This window comes from Macaca mulatta, chromosome 10, assembly GCF_049350105.2.
Source record: "Macaca mulatta isolate MMU2019108-1 chromosome 10, T2T-MMU8v2.0, whole genome shotgun sequence".
Classification (NCBI taxonomy): domain Eukaryota; kingdom Metazoa; phylum Chordata; class Mammalia; order Primates; family Cercopithecidae; genus Macaca; species Macaca mulatta.
In genome coordinates, this window is record NC_133415.1 from 60,984,536 (window position 1) to 61,008,418 (window position 23,883).

The 23,883-nt window shown below is 46.8% G+C and overlaps 1 protein-coding gene across 1 annotated transcript; it reads left to right on the plus strand.

The window, feature by feature from the left end:
• Nucleotides 1–14,891: 14,891 nt before the first annotated feature.
• Nucleotides 14,892–18,454, plus strand: THBD (thrombomodulin). The gene is given in 1 exon segment (NM_001266049.1): nt 14,892–18,454. A coding segment is annotated over 1 exon segment (1,713 nt). The 5' UTR covers nt 14,892–14,942; the 3' UTR covers nt 16,656–18,454.
• Nucleotides 18,455–23,883: the final 5,429 nt, after the last annotated feature.

Here is a 23,883-nt window from a genome sequence, read left to right on the forward strand (position 1 = left end):
GATGGAAACACCTTCAGAGCAGAACAAAATGACCTGGTTAACTTACTAAAGATGAAAGTTGTTTTTCCTGCCTTGGGAGCTGGGGAGTCTAGAGTGTTGAGGAATGTCAAACACAGACTCATGACTTAATCAGAAGCTGCATGATACCGAATACGAAGAATCCAGTAGGCCTGGTCTCAGCCAAGCCAACTCTGAGATCTGTGGTTCTACTGGGGAGTAAGGTGGAAGCTTTTTTTTCTTTAACTGAAAGAATAGAACCACATTTTTCTCTCTCCTTGTAATACAAAGCCTGTGGTCATTTCAGTCCTTACTTTGCCTTCTACAACTTCCTAAATACTCGCTGTATTTTGCTTCTCCTTTGTCTTCTCTTCCTTCTTAACACCCTCTCTTTCACTCACCATAATTGCACAACAGTGATAAGAAACATCCACAATGTACAGAAACCAGACATAGAGGGTTCTTCCCACCATTGTCTCTTGCATTTGAATACAATGCTTCTTAGTGGTTGGGTTTTTTTCTTCTCTCTATAGATCTTCTTTGAAGTAGAGAAAGTTTTCATAAGTAAGGACTGCATCTTCCAAAATTTTTTCTTTTTGAATGGATTTAGGGCAGAGTTTCGAAAACTATGGCCTGCAGGCCCACTCTGGCCCACTGCCCGTTTCTGTATGGTCCGTGAGCTAAAAAGGTTTTTTTTTTTTTTTTTTTAATGGTCAGAAAAAAAATCAAAAGAAGAAAAATATTTCATGGCATGTAAAATTATGAAAATTTCAAAGTCTGTAAACAAAATTTTATTGGACCACAGCCACATCCATTCATTTATATACGGTCTGCTGCTCCTATTTCAGCAGCACAGACCAAATGGCCTGCAAAACTTAAAGCACTTATTATCTGTTCCTTCACAGAAAACAGTATGAGGTTGACAGTCTCATTGGGCTATGAATTCTTAATACTTTTAGCATATTGGATTCCTTCAGTCTTCCTCCTTTCCATCCTATTGCATGACTTTCAGCTTCATGATAACAATGCCCTCTACACCTCTTGTCTTTGTGTAAAAATTCTACAAATTACATTTATCTTGGCTTGAAGGTGGAGTTCCACTGCCCCATCAGGATAAGATTTGTGATACCTGTGCCCATGCAGGTAGAAACTGTAGATTCAGGGTCCAAGGAAGAGTTGGTAGAGCCGGGACCCAAGATGGAAAGCCCAGGAGGAAGAGATGGGGTAGTGAGGATGTGAGCGGAGCCTCAGAGGCCACTTCATTCATGCCTCACATACAATGAGCCAGTGTTTCTCAGACCTGTGCATCAGAACGCTCTGGAGAGCTTGCTAAAACCCAGATGGCTAGGCTCAATCCCCAAAGTTTCTGATTCAGGTTTGAATTAGGGCCCAGGAATCTGCCTTTCTGACAAGGTGGTAAGTGATACATGTGTTCACAGAGAGAAGATAAAAACTGATGCTGACCATCTTGGCCACTCCTTTTTCATACTCCTAGAGAGGATCATTGAAACTGTGGTGGAAGGTAGGGGAAGGCAGGTAGAATCCTGTGCACGTTGGTCTCATTGAGGCCGCCGGGTTGCCCAAGAGAGTGTCTGTGCAGCAAATTCCCCAACACCCTTCCCCCCAAGACCTTGCCAACAGGCAGATTCTGATGCAGAAGGTCAAGGGTGGGGTCAGAAGTTGTACATTTCTCTCTCTCTCTCTCTTTCTTTCTTTCCTCTTTTTGACACGGAGTCTCGCTCTGTTGCCCAGGCTGGAATGCAGTGCCTCGATCTCAGCTCACTGTAGGCTCCACCTCCCAGGTTCACATCATTCTCCCGCCTCAGCCTCCTGACTAGCTGGGACTATAGGCGCTTGCCACCACACTCGGCTAATTTTTTGTATTTTTTTTTTTTTTTTTTTTTTGAGTAGAGACAGGGTTTCACTGTGTTACCCAGGATGGTCTCGATCTCCTGACCTCGTGATCCGCCTGCCTTGGCCTCCCAGAGTGCTAGGATTACAGGCGTGAGCCACCGCGCCCGGCTGGTTGTGCATTTCTAACAAGCTTCCAGGTGCAGTGACACTGCTGGTCTGGGACCACACACTGAGGGGCAAGGCTGCAGGGGACTGCCTTGGTTTTCATACCCTTCTTCTTCCTCAGCCTGTATCACAGCAGGAACATCCTGTTTTCAATGCCAGCTGCCCTTCAGTCCACCAGAGGCAGTGGTGCTCCAACATTCTGGGGCCGTGTCCACAACTTTATCATTTCTACTGAGCCCGGGGGACTGACTCATTTAAATGACATTTTCAACTCTTTGGAAAAATGTTGGGCCAGAAATGGAAACAGCAGCAAACACTTTCTGGGAAACAGGAAGCCAAATATTTTGTCCTCGACAACTATTTTCCCCCCAGATTCAGAGCCTGCTTATTTCCCAAAGAAATAAAACTTTTAGATAGCAGGATAAAATATGAAAATGATGTCTATGCTCAAGACCACAGGATGAGACCAGAAAGAGCGCACACCAGGAGAAAATAGAGGGCTATAAAGTGTCTCTGGCATATTTCAAGTTCTGAATTTACTTATTATCAGCTGTTTGTGTTTATCCTGCTTGCAGTAGAACCAGCTGGAGTTTTAAATGTGCACCGTAGGTGATGCTGCCAAAATTATCCCAGGCAGCTGTTGGCTCCATGCTTCTTCAGTGGCCAGCTGGTTGTCAGAAACATAAATGTAACTACCAGTCCCAAGGAGGAAGCAGTCTGCCCTATTGTCTGCGGAGAGCAGACAATGCGTCCCACTGCCCTTCTTTCCTGCAGGCCCTTTAAGGGACCCGGAGAGCTCCCTCTTGCTGTATGTCCCCAAAGTCCTTTCCAAAGGAAAATAAACCCCAAAGAGGCATTTTTGCCAGTGCCTTGCTGGGATCTGGCTTCGGAATTGTTCCCAATCAGAAAAGTCTTCTCGATGATTTGGACGTAGACTGAATGTTTCCCAATCCCTCCTTCTACTTTTGAGCACCCATGGTGGGTGGGTCAGCTATGGGTGGAGGTAAGTGGGGTCTGAGGCACCCCCAGTGGGAAGAGCCACTCCCTTCCTCTTCTCCCAGTCACTGCCAGGCCTGTGGGTAGAAGAGAGATTTCTGAATGATGGGATGAAATATCGGCCGCCCTTACTTTGGAGTAAAGCCCTCTCCCGCACTCCGCTCTCTGTGACATCTTCACTCCTGGAAGGCTGTTCCGCCCAAGCTGAAGATGTCCCCAGACAGTTTACCCAGAGCTGTCAAGCCATTCTGCGGGCTTGTTCTCAGCCACCAGAAGTCTGGAGTAGCTAGTCTGCAGTTTTCAGTCCTGAGGGAGCTAGATATTGATGAAAATAAGATGTTTGCCTGCACCAGCTTCCGCAAATTACTGAAAGATCTCCGTTCAAATTTATCCAGTAATGACTTGGTCAGTTAACGGCGGTTTCAATACTCATTGTTCTCATCACTAAGTTTTGGGGAGGTTTGCTACTGGCAGTAATAACCGATTTTGTGGGGCTCCACCAGCCCTGCTGCTTTCACACAACAAAGGCAGAGTTCAGTGGTTATGACAGAGGCTGAAAGGCCTGCAGCTGAAATGTTTACTCTCTGGCACTTGACAGACACTGCGTGCCAACCTTGCTCTGGGGGATCCACAGAATTCCTCCAGATATCTGGGTCTTAGCAGGTACTTTTGTTTATCTGTCCTTCCACAACTCAAACCAAGAAGCCGAAGATTTAGCATCTCAGTAGTCCACTGGTAATAACATAGAGTGGGTTGGGATGGCTCTCTACTACACAGCCTGGCTGAATCCATGTGATAAAGTCTGTCCTTTTGTGAAATGTGTTTTTGGGGAAACACTCACTGAACTCAGAGGGTGCAAAGATCCCAGCCTTCTCAAGATGACAGGAGCGGCTCTTTCAGGCAGCAGCCTTTTATTAAGTTCTTGAAAATTAGTGAGCTACAAGGGAGTCAGAATAGCTTCTGTTTTGCAAGAGACTGCAAAAATGTGATTGTGTATTACCAGCCAAATTACTTGAACTGACTAGTTTTCAATTATCAAAAAATAATTTTACCTTTTTTTTAATGGAATGGAGACTTTAACTTATAAAATAAATGCATGTAGAAAATATAAGAAAGACAAGAAAGTAAAAACCGTTCTGCTTCAACCCACAGATAATGATGTTACCAGCAGCAAATCTGTATGGGTCTGCAGCAGCCTCAATTCTTGCCTCCTCAGAAGAAAGAGTTCAGCTGAGAGGCAGAAGGAGAGACTGAGGCAAGCTTTAGAACAGGAGTGAAAGTTTATTACAGAGCTTTAGAGCAGGAAAGAAACAAGGAAAGTACACTCGGAAAGAAGGCCAAGTGGCCAACTTGAAACACAAGTGCGTGGTTTGACTTTTTGACTTGGGGTTTTATGTGTTGGCATACTTCTGGGGCCTTGCATCCTTTCTCCTCTGATTATTCCCTTGGGGTAGGCGGTCCACATGCTCAGTGGCCTGCCAGCACTAGGGAGGGGAGCATGCACGGTTTGTTTACTGGAGTTGTACACATGCTCACTTCAGGCATTCATCCCTTGCCAGTCAAATGTCCCTAGAAGGTCATATGCCAATTAAACTCTGTCATTTTGCATCTTAATGCACAAGCTTGAGCCCACTCACCCAACTCCTGAGACCTTATCTGGAAGCTGCAGGTCCCCAGTTTCAGGTTTTTTTCTATCGATAGGGAGACTGCTTTCCCTGGGACTGGCTACAATAAATTATTATTAAAGAAAGACAGTTAACAACTGCCTGACCATCACCTGATGGTTGCCTGACATTCCTGGTGGTGGAGGAGCCCTCTCCTGCCCTGCTTAGGCCTGACTAGCTACCTACTGTAACAATTATGTATATATCTCCTATACCATAAGTAGTATTTCTTTCTATATTAGCTGTGTTTACTGCCATAGCTTTCCATCCACTGGATCTATCAGTTATAATTTGATAATAAGTATATTAAATATACTTATTGTGCTAACAAAATGTTCAGATCTTTAATTTTCACAGAAGATTAAAGGCAAGCACTAAATATTTGCAGTTACATTAATGATAGATATTTTCATTGCTCAATTTCTCACATTTAATACATTTAAATAATATATTAAAATATACTTCTGTAAAATAACATTAAAATATATAGTTCCAAGTATCTTATTTTCCTGTCTAAATAAGTTTTGTTCTCTGCACATGCTCACTTTTAAGACTCTTGTCCTGCATACATTTAAGGCCTGAGCTTATCCCACAGGAAATGTGCGCCAGCAGCCGAAGCATAGTTGACGTTTCTCAAATAACAATTGTGGATTTTTTGGCTTCCTTGTGAGGACTGTCTTCAAGGACAGTGTTTCTGAGTGTAAGAGCATTTCTTTCAAATATGCATTGTTTTCAATAAAAATATAATCTGCTGTGAATAAATATTTTGTAGAAAATAAAGGGAGAGGCTAACATGGCACAAATGCACCTTGACACAACAACATTCTAGAGGCTTCTACTTGACTGACTGAGATAATACTGTGTTCTTTCAAGTGAATAGTTGTTCATTTGGGGGTTTCATCAACTTGAATGGAGAAAACATTACTTCTATATTTTCACTAATCTGCACCTGAAACACCATATCCTTTCCTTCCAAAAAGAAAGAAAAGAAAAGGCAAGGTAAATACCAAGAGTAGTGTTAGCAGGACCTGAGACTGTCATCACTATAAATCACAGACACTTCATTCCACATTACAGTTGTTGCAGATCTCTCAAAATATTGTTTACATTGATCACCACTTTGAAATTATAGCACTTAAGTGATGTACCAAGAGAACTTGTGTTTTAAAATATCCCAAAAGAAGCACTTATATTTGATATCACATATTTGCTTCTTTTTGAGATTTTGATATTTCATTTTAATATGAGTGGATTCCTTTGTAATTCCGTGTGTTTTATTTGACACATTTATTTAAAATATTATTCTAGAAAGGGGTCTGTGGGCTTCAACCAACTGCCGGAGGACCCATGGCCCAAATGCCTGTTCATCTCTTGCTCACCACCTATTGGCCTAAGCAGAGATTACTAGGTCCAGCCAGATACATGTTCCAGAAAGAGACATTGCCCAGCAGGCAGCCTCTGGGGCTCTCTTGCTATTTTCTCTGGTCCTCCACTTTTCTCAGAAAACACCTCTTGAGAGGAGGAGCTATATCAGGACACCTGGGTGAGAAGACCCAGGTAGTGTCCCATGAATCTGCTACACAAAATTCTCTTTGGTCCCAAAGTGGGCCACCCTGGATGACTGATCCCAAACAAATCACTGGGCATATGCGAGCTTCCTTTGGCTCCGTGGAAATCCACTAGATGATAGATCCAAAGCTCTGTGTCAAGGTAGACAGCTATTGATATTTTATCCTCCCTCATACAGTAAGTCCCCGGCTGCAGGAAAAGGTTCAGAGGCGCACCGGCAGTTCTCATGTCCTATCACTTAAGCTCTCATGCTTCATTCACTGGGGGAACGTATGTTCTTCTTAAAAAGAGCTATACTGAGATATAATCCACACATCATATAGTTTACCCCTTTAAAATGTGTAATTCAATGGCTTTTAGCATATGCATAGTTTTGCAAATTAATTCTAGAACATTTTAATCACCCCAGAAAGAAATCCTGCAATCATTTGCAGTCTTTTCCTAATTCCCCCTTACTCCCAATCCCTAGACAAACAGTAATGGACTCTTCATCTTTCTAGATGTGTTAATTCTGGACATTTCATGGAAATGGAATCATACAATATGTGGCCTTCTGGGACTGGCTTATTTTATTTAGCATAATATTTGCAAGATTGTGCATGAATCAGTACTTCCTGTCTTTTTGTTGCCAAATAACATTTCATTATATGAACAAGACATGCCACATTTCATTCATTCATTCAACAGCTAATGGATATTTGGGTTCTTTCTACTCTTTGGCTATGAAGAATAATGCTACCGGGGCCAGGCGCAGCGGCTCGTGCCTATAATCCTAGCACTTTGGCAGGCTGAGGTGGGCAGATTACAAGGTCAAGAGATTGAGATCATCCTGGCCAACATGGTGAAACCCCGTCTCTACTAAAAATATAAAAATTAGTCGGGTGTGGTGGCGTGCAACTGTAGTCTCAGCTACTCAGGAGGCTGAAGCAGGAGAATCGCTTGAACCCAGGAGGCAGAGGTTGCAATGAGCTGAGATTGCACCATTGCACTCCTGCCTGGCGACAGAGTGAGACTCCATCTAAAAAATATATATGTTTTAATTTTTCTTGAGTATGTATACCTAGGAGTAGAATTACTACATCGTATGGTAACTGTTGTTTAACATTTTGGGGAACTGCCAAAAACTGCTTTCTAAAGTGGTTGCACCACTAAATATCTCCATCGGCACTATCTGAGGGTTCTTCTCTGTCTTTTGATTGTAGCCATCCTGGTGATTGTGTATTGATATCTCATTGTGATTTTGATTTGCATTCCCCTAATGGCTAATGATGTTCAGCATCTTTCCTTGTGCATAGGATCTCTGTCTTCTCACTCAGGTGTCCTGATGTATTGGCCATTTATATACCTTCTTTTGAGATATATCTATCCAGATTTTTGCCAACATTTTAATTGGGTTGTCTTTAATTATTGACTTGTAATAGTTCCTTATATATTCTAGAGAGACCTTATCAGGTATATAATTTGTAAATGTCTCCTACCATTCTGTCTCCACTTTTTTTTTGAAGCATAAAAGTTTTAAATTTTGATAATGTCCAACTTATCTACATTTTCTTGGATTGCTTGTGCTTTTTGTACCATATTTAAGAAACCAGTGCCTTATTGAAGGCCACAGAGATTTACACCTATATTTTATTCTAAGGAGTTTCTAGTTTTAGTCTTACATTTAAGTGTTTTGACCATTTTTAGTTAATTTTTTATTTGATGTGAGGTAGAGGTATTACCCTACCACATGTAGATATGCAGTTGTTCCAGAATCATTTGTGGAAGAGACTGTTCTTTCAATTGCCTTGGCACTTTTGTGGAAATCAATTAACCACAAATGTGAGGGTTATTTTTAGATTCTCAATTCTATTTCGTTGATTCATGTCTGTCTTTATCCCAGCACCATATTGGTTTGGTTCTGGTGCTTTGTGGCAAGTTTTGAAATCAGGAAGTAAGCATTCATATTTTTTTCTTTTCCAAGTTTTCTTTGGCTTTTTGGAATCCCTTGAATGTCCATGTGAATGCTAGGATAAATACGTAAATTTCTGCAAAGAAAAAGTCTGAGATTTTGACAGGGATTGCATCAAATTTGTAGATAAATTGTGAGGATATTTCCACCTTAATCACATTAAGTCTTCCAATTCATGAGCATGGGGTGTCTTTCCATTTATTTAAGCCTTTTAAAGTTTCTTTCAGCAATGTTTTGTAGTTTTAAGAGCAAATGTTTTGCATTTATTTTGTTACATCTATCCCCAAGTATGTTATTCTTTTTGATGCTATTATAAATGGAATTGTTTTCATAATTTTCATTTTTTCATTGTTATACAGAAATACAATTGCTTTTTATGTATTGATCTTGTATCCTGCAACTGCTGAACTCCTTTATTAGTTCTTAGTTTTAAAAAAAAAGTGTTTTCCTTAGGATTTTCCGTATACAAAAAAGATAATATCATCCACAAATATAGATAGTTTTATTTGTTCCTTTCCAGCCTGGACTTTTAAATTTCCTTTTCATAGCTAACTGTTCTGGAATCACCAGCATAATGTTAAACGGAAGTGGTAAGAGCAGCCATTCTTGTTTTGTTCCTGACCTTAGGGAGGAGGCTTTCCATGTTTTACCGTTGAGTATGATATTAGCGGTATGGTTTTTTGGATATGCAACATATTTTCTTTTACAAGTAACAGACAAATAAAGTTTATTCTGAAGAATGGACCAACAAAGAATTGTCCACTTTTACCCTATTTCTTTAAGAAAGCCTGAGTAAGTGCCAAAATTTAGCAAAATACTTGTTTTGCTCTAACATGCTGCAGTTATTAGACAACGTTTGCTTAACAGTTATTTGTCCATCCTTGAATTTATATACTGCTACATAGCCATAGAGACTTAATTTTTACATTTGCATTTTAGTATTTTTAGTGTATTATAAATACGACTAAGGTATGTATGGGGTCAGCACAATGCCACTGGGGCCCCCTTCTGTCTGTGGACTCCTTTTCATCTCTGTTCTAACAACATTCACATAGGTTTGCTTTCAATAAAAATGGCTGAAGTCTGTTCACTGCCCAGGTAGTTGGTCCAGCCTCCTCCACAGACATCAAGCAGAAACTTCCTTCTAAAAAGCCAGACTTGGCTGGGCACAGTGGCTCATGCATGTGATCTCAGCACTTTCAGAGGCTGAGGTGGAGGATTGTTTGAGCCCAGGATTTCAAGATAAGCCTGGACAACATAGTGAGACCCCATTTCTACACATACACACAAAAGAAAAAAATCAGCTGGGTGTGGTGGCATATACCTGTAGTCCTAGCTACTCTGGAGGCTGAGATAGGAGGATCACTTGAACTGGGACGTTAAGACCGCAGTGAGCCATGATTACACTGCTGCACTCTAGTCTGGGCTACAGATTTTGAGACTGTCTCAAAAGTCAATATCAGTCTGTAAATAAATAAAAAGTCAGACTTCCTGGATGGATACCAGTGACCACAGGGGTCTTTGATAAAGCTTTTCTTTTTTCTTTTTTTTTTTTGCCAGTAGTAAAAACTGTATGTGTTAAACAGCTGCTGTGTTCCAAGAAAAGTAATAGTCACTCTGTGTGCATTTTCTGTTTTGATTTTACACTAATCCTATATATTAAATATTATATTTCCAGTTTTGGGGAAAGAACACCAGAGATTGAAATAACTCAGCCAAGTTGGCCAATATGTGGCAAAACGGGGGCTCAGACATACTCTACATTGTACTTATTTCATCCTTACCACGGGCTAGTGAATCTTTGTTTCACCGCTTACAAGTGGCTTTGGAGAGTCACTAATTCTCTCTGGCCTTCGGCTTCCACACCTGGGCAATGGGGAGTCACTATGGATGTCTCTGGGGCAGATGGGAAGCCTGAGACAGGACATGCTTCAATTTCTTCCCTATGCCTCCATCCCCGATTTTTTCACAATTGCTTATTGTTATTATCTTGGCTGGAACAAATTAAATCCAACAAACATTTGGTGAGTCCCTACCATGGACAAGAAACCATGCTGGATATTGAATACAATCAGAGGAAGAATCCAAATTCTAGGGACTTGAGTGCTTTCTCTTTTGCTAAAATGTATTGTGAGTTGACTACGGCTCCTCTGTTCTAAATGCTTTACGCGTATAACCCATTTAATCTTCATCCTAACACTTTGAAGGAGGGACTATTCCCATTACACAGTCAAGGAAACTGAGCCACAAAGGGGAGGGGTTATCAGTCAAATCTTAAAACAAATAAAAACTTGTGAATGCTGGAGCTGGGTCTCCAATGCAGCCAAGTTGGCTCCAAAGTTCACACTTTTAATTCACCCTGAGACTCTGAGGGCCCCCATCCTCGTCTTTGCTGGTGAATGTGAGAAAATCACCCTGGGGAGGACAAAGAAACATCTACCACAGGTGCTCTAATAAGCCCTGGGCACTGTCTGGTTACAAAGTGTGCTGTTAGGTGCAAGGGGATACAAAGATGTGTGGGAATCTGGACTGCATCAAAAAGCGTGGTATGTGCATGATTAGGTACAGAGCAGGGAGGGAGTAGTGAGTATTAAATTGCTCAGAAAACGACCTGTCTATGGGAGTCACAGACAGATCAGTTCTGGTTGGGTTATTCAGAAAACTTGCTGATGAGGAAGCTTGAACTGGGACTTGAAAGAAGGAAAAGATTTCAGTGGCTGAAGAGCCTGGCAGACGAGAATGTCGCTGGCACAGGCAGAGATATGGACCACAGGGTGGAGGTGAGTGGACAAGGTGCTTCTCTGACAGCGAGCAGGAGCCTCCCTTGCCAGGATGTTTCCGCATTCGTGGGGACCAGTAGGACACTGGTCCTTGAAGCCTTGTGAGGTGGAAGGGGTGCAGGCTCTGGGTCCAAATTCCAGCACAGCCCCTTGCGTGCAAATTTCCTCATCTGTGGCCACAGAGTAGAGAGGCACTATCGCGAGCATCTTCAGTGCAGAGGGGAAAGAGCATAGGCTCTTCCAGTGGGCAGGTGCAGCACTGAGGCAGTATGAGGATCAGGGTGACCTCAGCCACAGTGGAGAGCTGGAGAGAAAAGCAAGAAGGAAAAGAGCTGGAGACCCAGCTGTCTTAGCATAAATTGAGAAGGCAGGAGCAGTGATCAGGGGAAACAAGACACAAAAACTGGGCAGACGATGAAGGAGAGCAGAAAGTCAAAGGCAAATGCATGGTTTAAAACCTCAGTGGACCAACTATTGATACTGGGAAAGATGGAGTAGGGGTCCCTTCTAGAATACCCCCTCCCCAATCTCCTTGGACACTGCTATCACTGCCAGGAGAACGGGTAATTTCACCAAAAGGTGGATTGTAAAGAGATGATGAAGACCACCAGCAGAACCTTGAGAATGACCACGCTAGTGGGTGGGACAAGGGGATCCCAGGGACCTCCTCAAGGCTCACAAGAGAGGAGGGGAGGAAAACATGTGTCTCAAAAGTAATTGGAGGAGGAGCCCTGAGAATGGTGAAGGGTCACAAGTGCAAATGGCACCAAGGCTTCTAGAAAGATGGCTGAAAACAAGATTTTGGCAACAGTATTTAGGACCAAATGAGTGTTCTTCAAGAGAGGTGTTTCAGGAGTAAAGCAATGCTGCTGGTGGGCCAGAGTGAGGGTGCTGGGCCAGGAACTGGGACAAAGAGTGGGAAGTGGATGTGTTACCTGCAAAGGGGTGGGAGGGAGTGGCCCACCCTGGTGTGCAGGGGGCACAGATAGGAAGATAAGGATGGGGCAAGAACAGAGACAGGGGGCCTTCAGTCACCAGAAGGTAGTTTAAAATATGCAAAGCCTCCAAGGTGTTGGCTGGAGAGGAAAAACGAAGCGGCTGAAGGTAGGCACCAAAAGGCGAAGGTATCCTGAGGGCCAGGGGTAAAGCCCTGACAGGTGGGAAAGCCAAGTGGGTCATGTCCACCCATCCTTCTGCAGGGCAACCCAGACACTGTGGTGCCACCCATGGGGCAATGCTCTGCTCCTATCTGTTGTTGCTCTAGTTTCTTTGTAATACAGAAACATCCAACATCTGCACCTCCTCATATAGGGTTGATCCAAGTTTCACAGACATCACTGAGTTCTTAGTGGACTCAGTTACTGGGGCTGTTTTCACACTGGTTTTTTTTTTTTTCTTCTTTCCAAGAATGTGTAATGGGTGCAAGTGTACCTGTATAGGACGTCCAGTAAAACACTGTGGTGGTGAATCAGCTAGAATCCATCCAAGAATGCAACCAGCCTGGTGTGGTGTGAGATCGATCCTTCAGTGTCCCTCAGTCCCTTTTAGGGCTGGCAGGTTCAGAAGGGCCCTGCTCATCAGCCCCCCAGGGCCCCACTCCTTGTTTAACGCTTTGCTATCACAGTCTTGAAATCCTTGTAATTGAACAAGGGACCCCACATTTTCACTTTGCACTGGTCTCTGATTCTGTAACTGATCCTGTCCCCTCTCTTGTCTCATTCACTCTGGGAATTGTCCCCATATTCGGAGACCTTTCGGCAGTGCCTCAACGAGGTTCCTGCCCCTGAGGCTCCGCCCTCACCCCCACGGCGGCACCCCAGGCAGCCTTGCTTTTGCGTCCCGCTAGGCAAGCTGTGCACCGGAGTCACGACCCCCTGATTCAGCCCGGGCAGCCACCGCTTGCCTGCTCCCGCCGAGGACAGCCCTACTGTCCTATCTGCTGCTCTTCCCTTCCTCTTCCCAGGGAGTCCGCATCAGGGGAGGTGCAGCTGTGTGTATTCCGGGAGCTTCAGAACCCCGTATCCAGCAGCTCCTTGGTTTCTGGGAGCTGGGGCGGCCTTCCCAGCGCAGAGCTCAGCTCAGCGGGATGTTTTGAGGCTCTCTGCCCCAAGGCGCTGGGGAGAATGGGGCGGAATAGTGGTGCTAGCCCCTTTCAATTTCAGAGTGTCCACGCCCCACCCGTTTGGTCACTGCGGGTCAGTCCAGTCCAGCCGGGTCCACCCCACCGGTGCGTGTCTGTCGCACGTGCAGAGGCCATACTCTCTGTTCTTGTTTAAAGTCCGGGATCTACGGGGCCCTGGAGGCAAGAGGTGAACGCCGCGGAATCCACGCGGAACCGCCCGGGAACGCAGCTTCCAACCCCAGAGGGAGGCCTATGTGCTCCTACACCTTAACCCTTTTTAGACCGAAACTTCTCCAACTTCCTTGGCTTTGTTTAGAGCTCGACAGCGCCGCCCCCTGGCGCTCGTTGTGAGGACAGTAGAGGAGAGAGGCAAGGGTGTTTTTTTTTTTTTTTTTTTTTTTTGAGAAGGAGTCTTGCTCTGTCCCCCAGGCTGGAGTGCAGTGGCGCGATCTCGGCTCAAGGGTGTTTTTAAACCGTTTGTCTCTCACCATTATGGGGGCGACCTGAGGGGGAGACACACTCTTCCGCATTCCCGGTAAGTGTACTACCTGATGAGGTCGAAAGCGACAGATTCCCATCTCCTCCTCCAGCCCTCCCCACCCTGCCCATCCACAGGACCGTGGCTCTTCAGTGCCCTTTGCCGAGCAAGTGATATTTCTATGCACCTCGGTATCAATTCGGCCTCTGGACGAAATGGAAACCTCCTTAGCCGACCCGGGTGGGATCCGCTGGGATCCCGCAGCGCCTCCCCCGGGGGCACTGCCAGCCACTCTGTTGAGGTGAGAGAAGCACGTCCCTCGGAAGCTGGACCGAAACTGGCCAGGATGACTTGCTCCCACGCGCCTGCTCCTACCCGGCGCCGCAGCAATCCACCTGCCACGGCCTCTGAGCGGGGTCCGGACCTCGGCGCCCTGACGGTGTCCCCGCGGCTTCCCCACCCGACGAAATGGAGTCTGGCGTTGACTCGTGCGTGCCCAGGGACTTGCGGGTCCCTGGCCAGCCATAGGGCAGAGGGCGCTGGTGTTAGGCCAGTCTTCCCCGCCCTGCCCCTTCACCCCAGCCACACCCACTGTCCTGTGAGGCCAAACGCTCCGCTGGTTTCCTGAGCCAGGCACCCAGGCCGGGGATGGGATCCAGCTGTTTCTCCTTGCGATCCTGTCTTTGGGGAAGTCCACGTCCTAGGCAGTTCCTGCCAAAGTTCCCTTGGTGCCGATCACCCCTCCCAGCGTCCTGCAGGTCCTGTGCACCATCTCCCCCACGCTCCATTCAAAGCCCTCTTCTCTGAAGTCTCCGGTTCCCAGAGCTCTGCAATCCAGGCTTTCCTTGGAAGTGGCCGTAACATATATGAAAAGAAAGAAAGGAGAACCAAGAGATGAAAGAGGTTGCACGCATGGGGGCCCGAGTGGTGGGGGCGGGGACAGTCGTGTCTCTACAGGGGTGCTGGCCTTCCCTGGCGCCTGCCCCTACCGGCCCCGCCCGAGAACTTCCCTGCGCCAGGGCAGAGTTTACTCATCCCCGCGAGGTGATCCCATGCGCGAGGGCGGGCGCAGGGCGGCCAGAGAACCCAGCAATCCGAGTATGCGGCATCAGCCCTTCCCACTAGGCACTTCCTTCCTTTTCCCGAACGTCCAGGGAGGGAGGGCCGCGCACTTATAAACTCGTGCCCCGGCCGATCCTCATGTCAGAGGCTGCCTCGCAGGGGCTGCGCGCCGCGGCTAGAAGTGTCTGGGCTGATGGACAGGAGCGGCTGTCGTCATCCGCGTCCTGCGCTCCTCTGCTCCGGCACGGCCCAGTCTCAGTGCCAGCGCTTTCCTCGGCGCCTGCACGCTGTGCGCCTGGGTAACATGCTCGGGGTCCTGCTCCTTGGCGTGCTGACCCTGGCCGGCCCGGGGTTCCCCGCACCCGTAGAACCGCAGCCCGGTGGCAGCCAGTGCGTGGAGCACGACTGCTTCGCGCTCTACCCGGGCCCCGCGACTTTCCTCGATGCCAGTCAGATCTGCAATAGACTGCGGGGCCACCTAATGACAGTGCGCTCCTCAGTGGCTGCCGATGTCATTTCCTTGCTACTGAGCGGCGACCGCGGCGTTAGCCGGCGCCTCTGGATCGGCCTTCAGCTGCCACCCGGCTGCGGCGACCCCAAGCCCCTCGGGCCCCTGCGCGGTTTCGAGTGGGTTACGCGAGACAGCAACACCAGCTACAGCAGGTGGGCGCGGCTCGACCTCAATGGGGCTCCCCCCTGCGGCCCGTTGTGCGTCGCTGTCTCCGCTGCTGGGGCCACTGCGCCCGGCGAGCCGGTCTGGGAGGAGCAGCAGTGCGATGTGAAGGCCGATGGCTTCCTCTGCGAGTTCTACTTCCCAGCTACCTGCAGGCCCCTGGCTGTGAAGCCCGGCGCCGCGACTGCTGCCGTCTCCATCACCTACCGCACCCCGTTTGCGGCCCGCGGAGCGGACTTCCAGGCGCTGCCGGTGGGCAGCTCCGCCGCGGTGGCGCCCCTCGGCTTAGAGCTGATGTGCGCCGCACCGCCCAAAGCGGTCCAGGGGCACTGGGCTAGGGAGGCGCCGGGCGCTTGGGACTGCAGCGTGGAGAACGGCGGCTGCGAGCACGCGTGCAATACGATCGCAGGGGCTCCCCGCTGCCTGTGCCCAGCCGGCGCCGCCCTGCAGGCAGACGGCCGCTCCTGCACGCACTCCTGCAACAACCTCTGTGAGCACTTCTGCGTTCCCAACCCGGACAAGCCGGACTCCTACTCGTGCATGTGCGAGACGGGCTACCGGCTGGCGGCCGACCAACACCGGTGCGAGGACGTGGATGACTGCTTGCTGGTGCCCAGTCCGTGCCCACAGCGCTGTGTCAACAAACAGGGTGGCTTCGAGTGCCACTGCAAACCTGGCTACGACCTGGTGGACGGCGAGTGTGTGGAGCCCGTGGACCCGTGCTTCAAAGCCAACTGCGAGTACCAGTGCCAGCCCTTGAACCAAACAAGCTACCTCTGCGTCTGCGCGGAGGGCTTCGCGCCCATTCCCCACGAGCCGCACAGGTGTCAGATGTTTTGCAACCAGACTGCCTGTCCAGCCGACTGCGACCCCAACACCCGGGGTAACTGTGAGTGCCCTGACGGCTACATCCTGGACGACGGTTTCATGTGCTCGGACATCGACGAGTGTGAAAACGGCGGCTACTGCTCTGGGGTGTGCCTCAATCTCCCCGGTACCTTCGAGTGCATCTGCGGGCCCGACTCGGCCCGTGTCCGCCTGATTGGCAAAGACTGTGACTCCGCCGAGGTGGATGGTGGTGACGACGGCTCTGGGGAGCCCCCCCGAGGCCCGACGCCCGGCTGCACCTCGAGTCCCCCGGCCGTGGGGCGCGTGCATTCGGGCGTGCTCATAGGCATTTCCATCGCGAGCCTGTGCCTGGTGGTGGCGCTTTTGGCGCTCCTCTGCCACCTGCGCAAGAAGCAGGGCGCCGCCAGGGCCAAGATGGAGTACAAGTGCGCGGCCCCTTCCAAGGAGGTAGTGCTGCAGTCCGTGCGGACCGAGCGGAAGCCGCAGAGACTCTGAGCGGCCTCCGTCCAGGAGCCCGGCTTTGGCGTGGCCTTTCTCTCCCTCCTGGGCCTCCTCACCCCCAGCTTTGCTACCCAAAGCACCTTAGTTGGCATTACAGCTGGAGAAGACCCTCCTCGCACCCCCAAGCTGTTTTCTTCGATTCCATGACTAACTGGGGAGGGAGTGATTAGAGAGAGGAGAATGAGCCTCGGCCTCTTCCTTGACGTCACTGGACCACTGGGCAGAGATGGCAATTTTGCAACGAAGACACAGACTGCGATGTGTCCCAGGTCCTCATCACTGGGCGCAGGAGGGTGAGCGTTATTGGTCGAGAGCCTTTTGGGCAGACCTTGACCTCGTGGGCTAGGGATGACCAAAATATTTATTTATTTTTTTAAGTATCTAGGTTTTTGTTTGTATCCTTTGTTCCTACCTGTATGTCTCCAGTATCCACTTTGCACGGCTCTGCGGTCTCTCCCTCTCTCTCCAGACTCCCACTTGTCATGTGACAGCTAAACTATCTTGGTGAATTTGTTTTTTTCCTAGCCCTCTCACATTTATGAAGCAAGCCCCATTTATTCCCCATTCTTCCTAGTTTTCTCAGCCCAGGAACTGGGCCAACTCACTTGAGTCACCCTACCTGTGCCTGACCCTACTTCTTTTGCTCTTAGCTATCTGCTCAGACAGAACGCCTATGTGAAACAGAAACAAAAACACTAAAAGTAAAAATGGCCATTTGCTTTTTCACCAGATTTGCTAATTCATCCTGAAATTTCAGGTTCCCAGAGCGAAATAATTTTAAACAAACGTTGAGATGTAACAGGTATTAAATTGATGTTGCTGGACTGTCGTAGAAATTACACCCAAAGAGGTTTTTAATCTTTATTTTTAAACAGTGAGCCTGAATTTTGTTGCTGTTTTGATTTGTACTGAAAAATGGTAATTGTTGCTAATCTTCTTATGCAGTTTCCTTTTTTGTTGTTATTACTTGTTTTTGACAGTGTTGAAAATGTTGAGAAGGTTGCTCTAGATTGAGAGAAGAGATAAGCACCTCCCAGGAAACAGTTTAAGAAAGTTTTGAACTGCAAGATTCATGCCAATTAGCAATTGACTCTCACTGTTCTTGTCACTGGTAGACCAAAATAAAACCAGCTCTACTGGTCTCGTGGAATTGGGAGCTTGGGAATAGATACTGGAGGATGCCCAATTAGGGCCTAGCCTTAATCAGGTCCTCAGAGAATTTCTACCATTTCAGAGAGGCCTTTTGGAATGTGGCCCCTGAGCAAGAATTGGAAGCTGCCCATGGGAGCTGGTTAGAAATGCAGAATCCTAGGCTCCACCCCATCTAGTTCATGAGAATCTATATTTAACAAGATCAGCAGGGGGTGTGTCTGCTCAGTAATTTGAGGACAACTGTTCCAGACTGCTTCCAATTTTTCTGGAACACATTAAATATGGATCAGTTATAAGTAGCAGGCCAAGTCAGGCCCTTATTGTCAAGAAACTGAGGAATTTTCATTGTGTAGCTTTGCTCTTTGGTAGAAAAGACTAGGCACACAGCTCTAGACACTGCCACACAGGATCTGCAAGGTCTTTGGTTCAACTAAGCCAGGAATGAAATCCTGCTTCAGTATATGGAAATAAATGTATCATAGAAATGTATCTTTTGTAAGACAAAGGTTTTCCTCTTCTATTTTGTAAACTCAATATATTTGTACATAGTTATTTATTTATTGGAGAAAAACTAGAACACAGGCAAAATCCTTGCTTATGACATCACTTGTGCAAAATAAACAAATGACAGTGTGCTCTCGGGTTGTGTGTCTGTTCCCTTTTCCTCCCCCAGTGCCCTCATTGTATGTCATTAAATGGGACTCACAAACCATGCAAATGCTATGAGAAGCAGGGAGGCCTGCCCTGCACCCCAGCACTTGTGTTGTCTGGTGATGGCACCATCACTGATTTTCAAAGCTTTTTCTAGAGGCTATGATTTTCACTGTAGAATGATTTCATACTATCTCTGTGTGCACAGATATTTATTTATTTTCCTTCTGTAACCATAACAACTACATATATGAGGACTTGGGTCTCTGTGCTTTTAAACACATTATAGGATTATTTGTTGGAATGAATTAAATAAACCCTTCCTGGGGCATCTGGCGAATCCCAGCTGTGTGTCCTGTGTATGGTTTGGCGTTATCTCCTCTGCGAGATATCCAAATTCACTGTAGTCATGAAGGGTCTCAGTTTGTGGCTCTAATTCAAGTATTCATTTCTAAATGTCTCATCCAGTATGAAATCATTCTCATCTCTGTTGGAGATTAAAAACTTCGCCTTTTCAATGCACACATTTCTTCGGCTCACTTTTCTAGGATGGTAGGACTGGCTGAATGCAATATGCAGGGCCCAGAAAGATTTTTTAAAGAAGAAATTAAAGTAGAGTCCAGGCAAATATTCAAATGCTTTATATATCTGGATAATGCCAAACTCGTGAGTTTTAGTTTGAGTGGTTATTGTGAAGACAGGGTTGGAGATTTTGACATCCATTGCAGATGAAGTGATGGCTGTAGTGTGTGTGCTGGGGCAGCTGCCATGCACCATGCCCTATGGAGAAAACAAGCTGAGCCATGCTCTCCCTAAGGAGTAGACTAAATCTTTGTGAAGAGCTACACAAGTGGGGGCAGGACAGGTGCAGGTAAATGGGGCTGGGAGACCAGAGAAGACAGTGATACCTTATAGTTTGCCCCTGTTACCCAGCCTTCTGTTTTTCAAAAGGGTCTGCTCCTAGTCACTGTCAAATCGACTTGTAGGACCTCATTGCGTTAGGATTTCTTGTTATTCCAGAAGAAGGGCATTTTCTTAAGGAACACTGGAAGACCAAAACACACTTTCAAAACCCAGAGGCAAAAACCTTCATGCGGCATCTTGGGCCCCAGGACATTAGTTGTGTGGGGCCCTGAGCTTCCCTGTCCTCCTCACTTCCTGCTGCCTGGGGGATCAGCAGCTCTGTTTACCGGTCTCATCTGAACTTGAGATTCTCAAAACGCTAAATAGCCACAGTGCCTCTCAGGGAAAGACACCAGGACCACATAAACAAATCAGTTAGCTTTAAAAACTGTCCCTGAGCATTTAAAATCAGGACAGACCTTATGAAACCAGTGCCATGGGTCAACCTATGTGGTCTCTGCTTTCTGTTCACATCATTGGACATCCAGGTCTGACGGAGACTCCCAGGGACCAGATGCTGGTGGTATTTCACAGCATGAAAGGCTGGGGCAAGAAAGCCAAGGTGGTATTTCTGGATAAGCCAGCATTCAAGTTTTTTTTTTTTTCCCTTAGCCTGCTATTATAAAGCAAACAGAATTCATTGTTTAAGTCAAATGACTTTGTTATCCTTTTTTTCCCCAATTCTCACCTCTTTTCTTAGATTAGTTCAGCAGTTATCCACTGAGCACTTACTCTGTGCCTTTCATGGTGATAGGTACAATGACTAGTCCCTGCCATATAAGCTAGACTCTGGCAGGGGAGAAAGACGTGAAACAACTGATCATCCCCAAATTGCACTTAACTTAGAAACAGTGATAAGTGCAGGGGAAGAAAAGCACAGCACACTCTGAAAAGGCACACCAGGGAGGCAGGATTTAGAGTGGAGGACTAGAGGGAACGTCCTGGACAAGCTGACACTTAACACCAGACCTGAAGGAGAAGGAGGGGCTTGTCAAATGCAAACTGGAGGGGGAGGCAGTCCAGGCGGGAAGAATCACACCGCGAAGGCCTTGCACCAGGAAGAGGCCTGGTGGAGCCCACTGAGCATAGTGAATGAGGTGAGACGGGCTGCAAGGGAGCTGAAGAGGTGGAAAGAGAGATACAAGCAGTGGGAGATGACTGTAGAGGCTGTAGGTCAAAGACACTGAAAGAAAGACTGAAAGAATGACATTGAAAAATGTTCTAGGTGCAAGTGGGTGTACTCAAGGAGTTTTGATAAGAGTGCGCTGGGATTCAATTTATGTACTGCATTGTTTGGGAAGATAACCACTACTTCTAGATGTATTTACATGTCCCTCTTGGGCAGGAGCCTGCACAATTTCTGCTGTAAGCACCAAGCAGGGCTAATATGTGGTGTGAGCAGCATACACACCTGGGTGTGATCCCAGCCTGACACCTGCTGGTCACATGGCCACGGGCACCACATCACCCTTCAAAGGCTATAAGACGGGTGCAAGCAGTGCCATCTCACGAGGTTTCCAAGAAGATTAGGTGAGGCAATAAGCTCAGTTTCTGGCCCATAGTAGATGTCCAATAACTGTTTACTTGTGTGCCAGTGAACTGGTAGATGCATAAATGAGTACAGAAAAAAGCTGTGTTGGAATCATGAGTGTCTTAGGAGCAAACTCAAGGTTGCACAAAGTGGAGACTGTTCCATCAAGGGAAGATGCAGTTGCTTGGAGTGATGTTGTCAATGCCAGAGGAAGTGTAATGTTGGATCTGCAGGCATCTCTCATGGCTTAAACGGGAAGACTTTTGTGCCAGTTAAGAAGTGAGCTCCAACACTCAGTCACTTTAAAATCTAGCTTTGAAGGCTTCAGCTTATTTTCCCTTCTCACAAGGCCTAGTCAAGTACAGGGGGCAAAGACTCCCTCTGCTGTTCTCCCAGGGCGGCTCAGAGGAGGAAGAACATGTTCCAGAGTGCCCTTCTCCATTTCTCAGGGCCCAAAGGAGAAAGAGACACACAGATCTGGCCCCGGCAGAGCCAGGCCTCCTATCAGAGGTACGGAGGGAGGTTCCTACAGGTGACATTCCTTCGAAAGACATTATGGTTGTGGATGGGGCCAGGGGACAGAAGAACCCCCACCTCCTACCTTCTGGAGACAGTTGCTGTTCTCTGTTGAATGCGATTCCTTATTATATCATCTATTCAAGGAAAACTGAGGTTGCAAATAATGCATGAAAACACATTTTCTTCATGGTTATAGCTCAGTAGGGGTACCCAAAATACATTGCCTGACCTTTAGAGGCATTTCTTCATAAAACAATGCGGGCAATGCCCAGTTCTTTCTTTCTTTCTTTCTTTTCCAGAATGAATGCCCTGGGCTCAGCGTTATCTCTTTTTGTTTTGAGTGTTCCCTTCCTCCTTTTTTTTTTTGGTTAGCAGGTTCAGATGTAGGCAAACAACTGATTTCCTCTTACAAGAGAAACTAAATATTGTTTTAACATCAGATTCTAATAGAATTGAAATCCTTTTCAGGGTATTTTGAAAGTGTGATTGCAAAAGACAAAAGAACCCTGGGGATGGGTTAACTCAAGGTCACGCCCACTGGAGATGGGGAGCAGACAGCAGAGGGTTTCAGGGATCCAATGAGAAACACCAAGAGTCAAAGCTGGGGTCTGTGACAATTATGCGACCTGGGCCACAGGCCAGATATTTCCTTGAATCTCTGCCTGAAGGAAATCTTCTGTTAAAATAGCAAATTTTATACGGATATTATCCTGAGACAAAACCCACTTATCTTCTGCATATTCAACACCTGGCAATATAACCTCTGTACTTGCCTGTCTCAAATCTTCTTTCTGGCTTCTCATTAATGCTTTCCCTAAATGTTAAGTTACCCCCACTGTTGTCTAGCAAAGCTTTGCTCTACTTGGCAAAGAGGAGAGGGGCTTTTCAACATTCTCCCTAATTCCTCCCCTTTTCCCTCTGCCTCCTGCCTTATTTTGATTTAATTCCTTTGAGAACATGGATCCCACCTTCCACAAACTCTCTGGAGATCCTATGCCTTGTTCATTGTCCCCCTCTTTTGATAAATTTGTTCTGAAATGCTCATATAATCCCAAATCACCATTTTCAGTGAGCCGTTGCCAGGGTTTGACTACAGTCTTTCTTCATGTATTTTCCCCCTCCTCCAAAAAGGTAGTACTGCAGAAACCCAATGGTAGTGCCAGGAGAATGGAAAGTCTGAGAAGGGCATGGGGCAAGTCCCAGTTTCACTGTTTAATTTGTCTATGACTCTCCAGAGCACAGGATACAGCCATGATAAACATGAACTAAAATGAAGAGCAAACTCAACAGCAAGCTGCCTGGAGGCCTGCGACAAATGGAAATGGTGGTTTTTGGATGGGGCTGGGTCTTGAGGAACACTCTGCTCTGTTTGGCTGGAAGGGAGCTTGGAGTGGAATCCATACCCTGTCTCCAGTGCTTGGAGTAAAGGATCACGAAGTCATTATGGAATTAGCAGCTTGCCCAGGGACATATTCAACCCTCTAGTTTCTCCAGGTGGTATCTGGAGTCCAGGACACTTCTTTTCAGATCCATAAGGTCAAGAGGGCTGTAGCTTCCTATGTAAACTAGTTGAGGTCTCCTAGTCTGGGGGAAGGAGCTTGGGAAATGGTATAACCGGGTGGCTTTCCTGGATTTGGGGATAGCACCATCTCCAATTCTGTACTTCCTCAGAACCTTCCCATGCTACTTGTGTCCTGCTTCCTTGGCCATAAATCACAGCCACTAAGAGGGAAGTGGATGTTGACCAAAACAGTCCCAATCTTGACTAGGGCAATAGTTAGTCAAATGTAAAAATTTGCATGTCAAAATTCATAGAACCATACAACTAAAAAGAGAACACTCTACCATATGTAAATTATACTTCAATTAAAAATAGATTAAAAAGAAATTACAGCCTCCTCAGAACACTAATGAAAGTCTGATTTTAAAAAAAAGAAAAAAAGACACCCAAATCTGCACCAGCTCCCTCTTCCTCCTTCTGTGTCATGAAGCAGTCACCATTTGAATGGTAAACCTACCTCCCCTGGGCCAGGAACATGGACTTTGTGTGTCACTGTGCACCTGCAGGTGGATACTGTCGCTCTGTCCTCTCCACACAGGAATGCAGCCTTCCCTGGGCCACTGTGGGCTGGAAGCGGGAGAGCCGGGACTAGGCCCTGGTCTGCATGCCTCTCAATCTGTCCTCTCTCCCCTTCTACACACATCCACATTGGGTGAGTTTTGACCTTTGGAAGCCCCACTCTCTAGGCAGATAGAGCCCCAGGAATCCAGTCATTTCAAGTGCTATGTTGCAGCAGGTGGATGCTCATGGTGTCTTTTGACAATAGGAAGCCACATGTTTTTATTTGTAGAAAGTCAATACTCTCATTCTAGGCATTTTTTTACATAAGTTCTCCCTCATTTCAGAAAGTGTCCCCATTGTTAAGCACTAAAGTCCATTCCTTCACAGGATTGAGGACCCTGCCT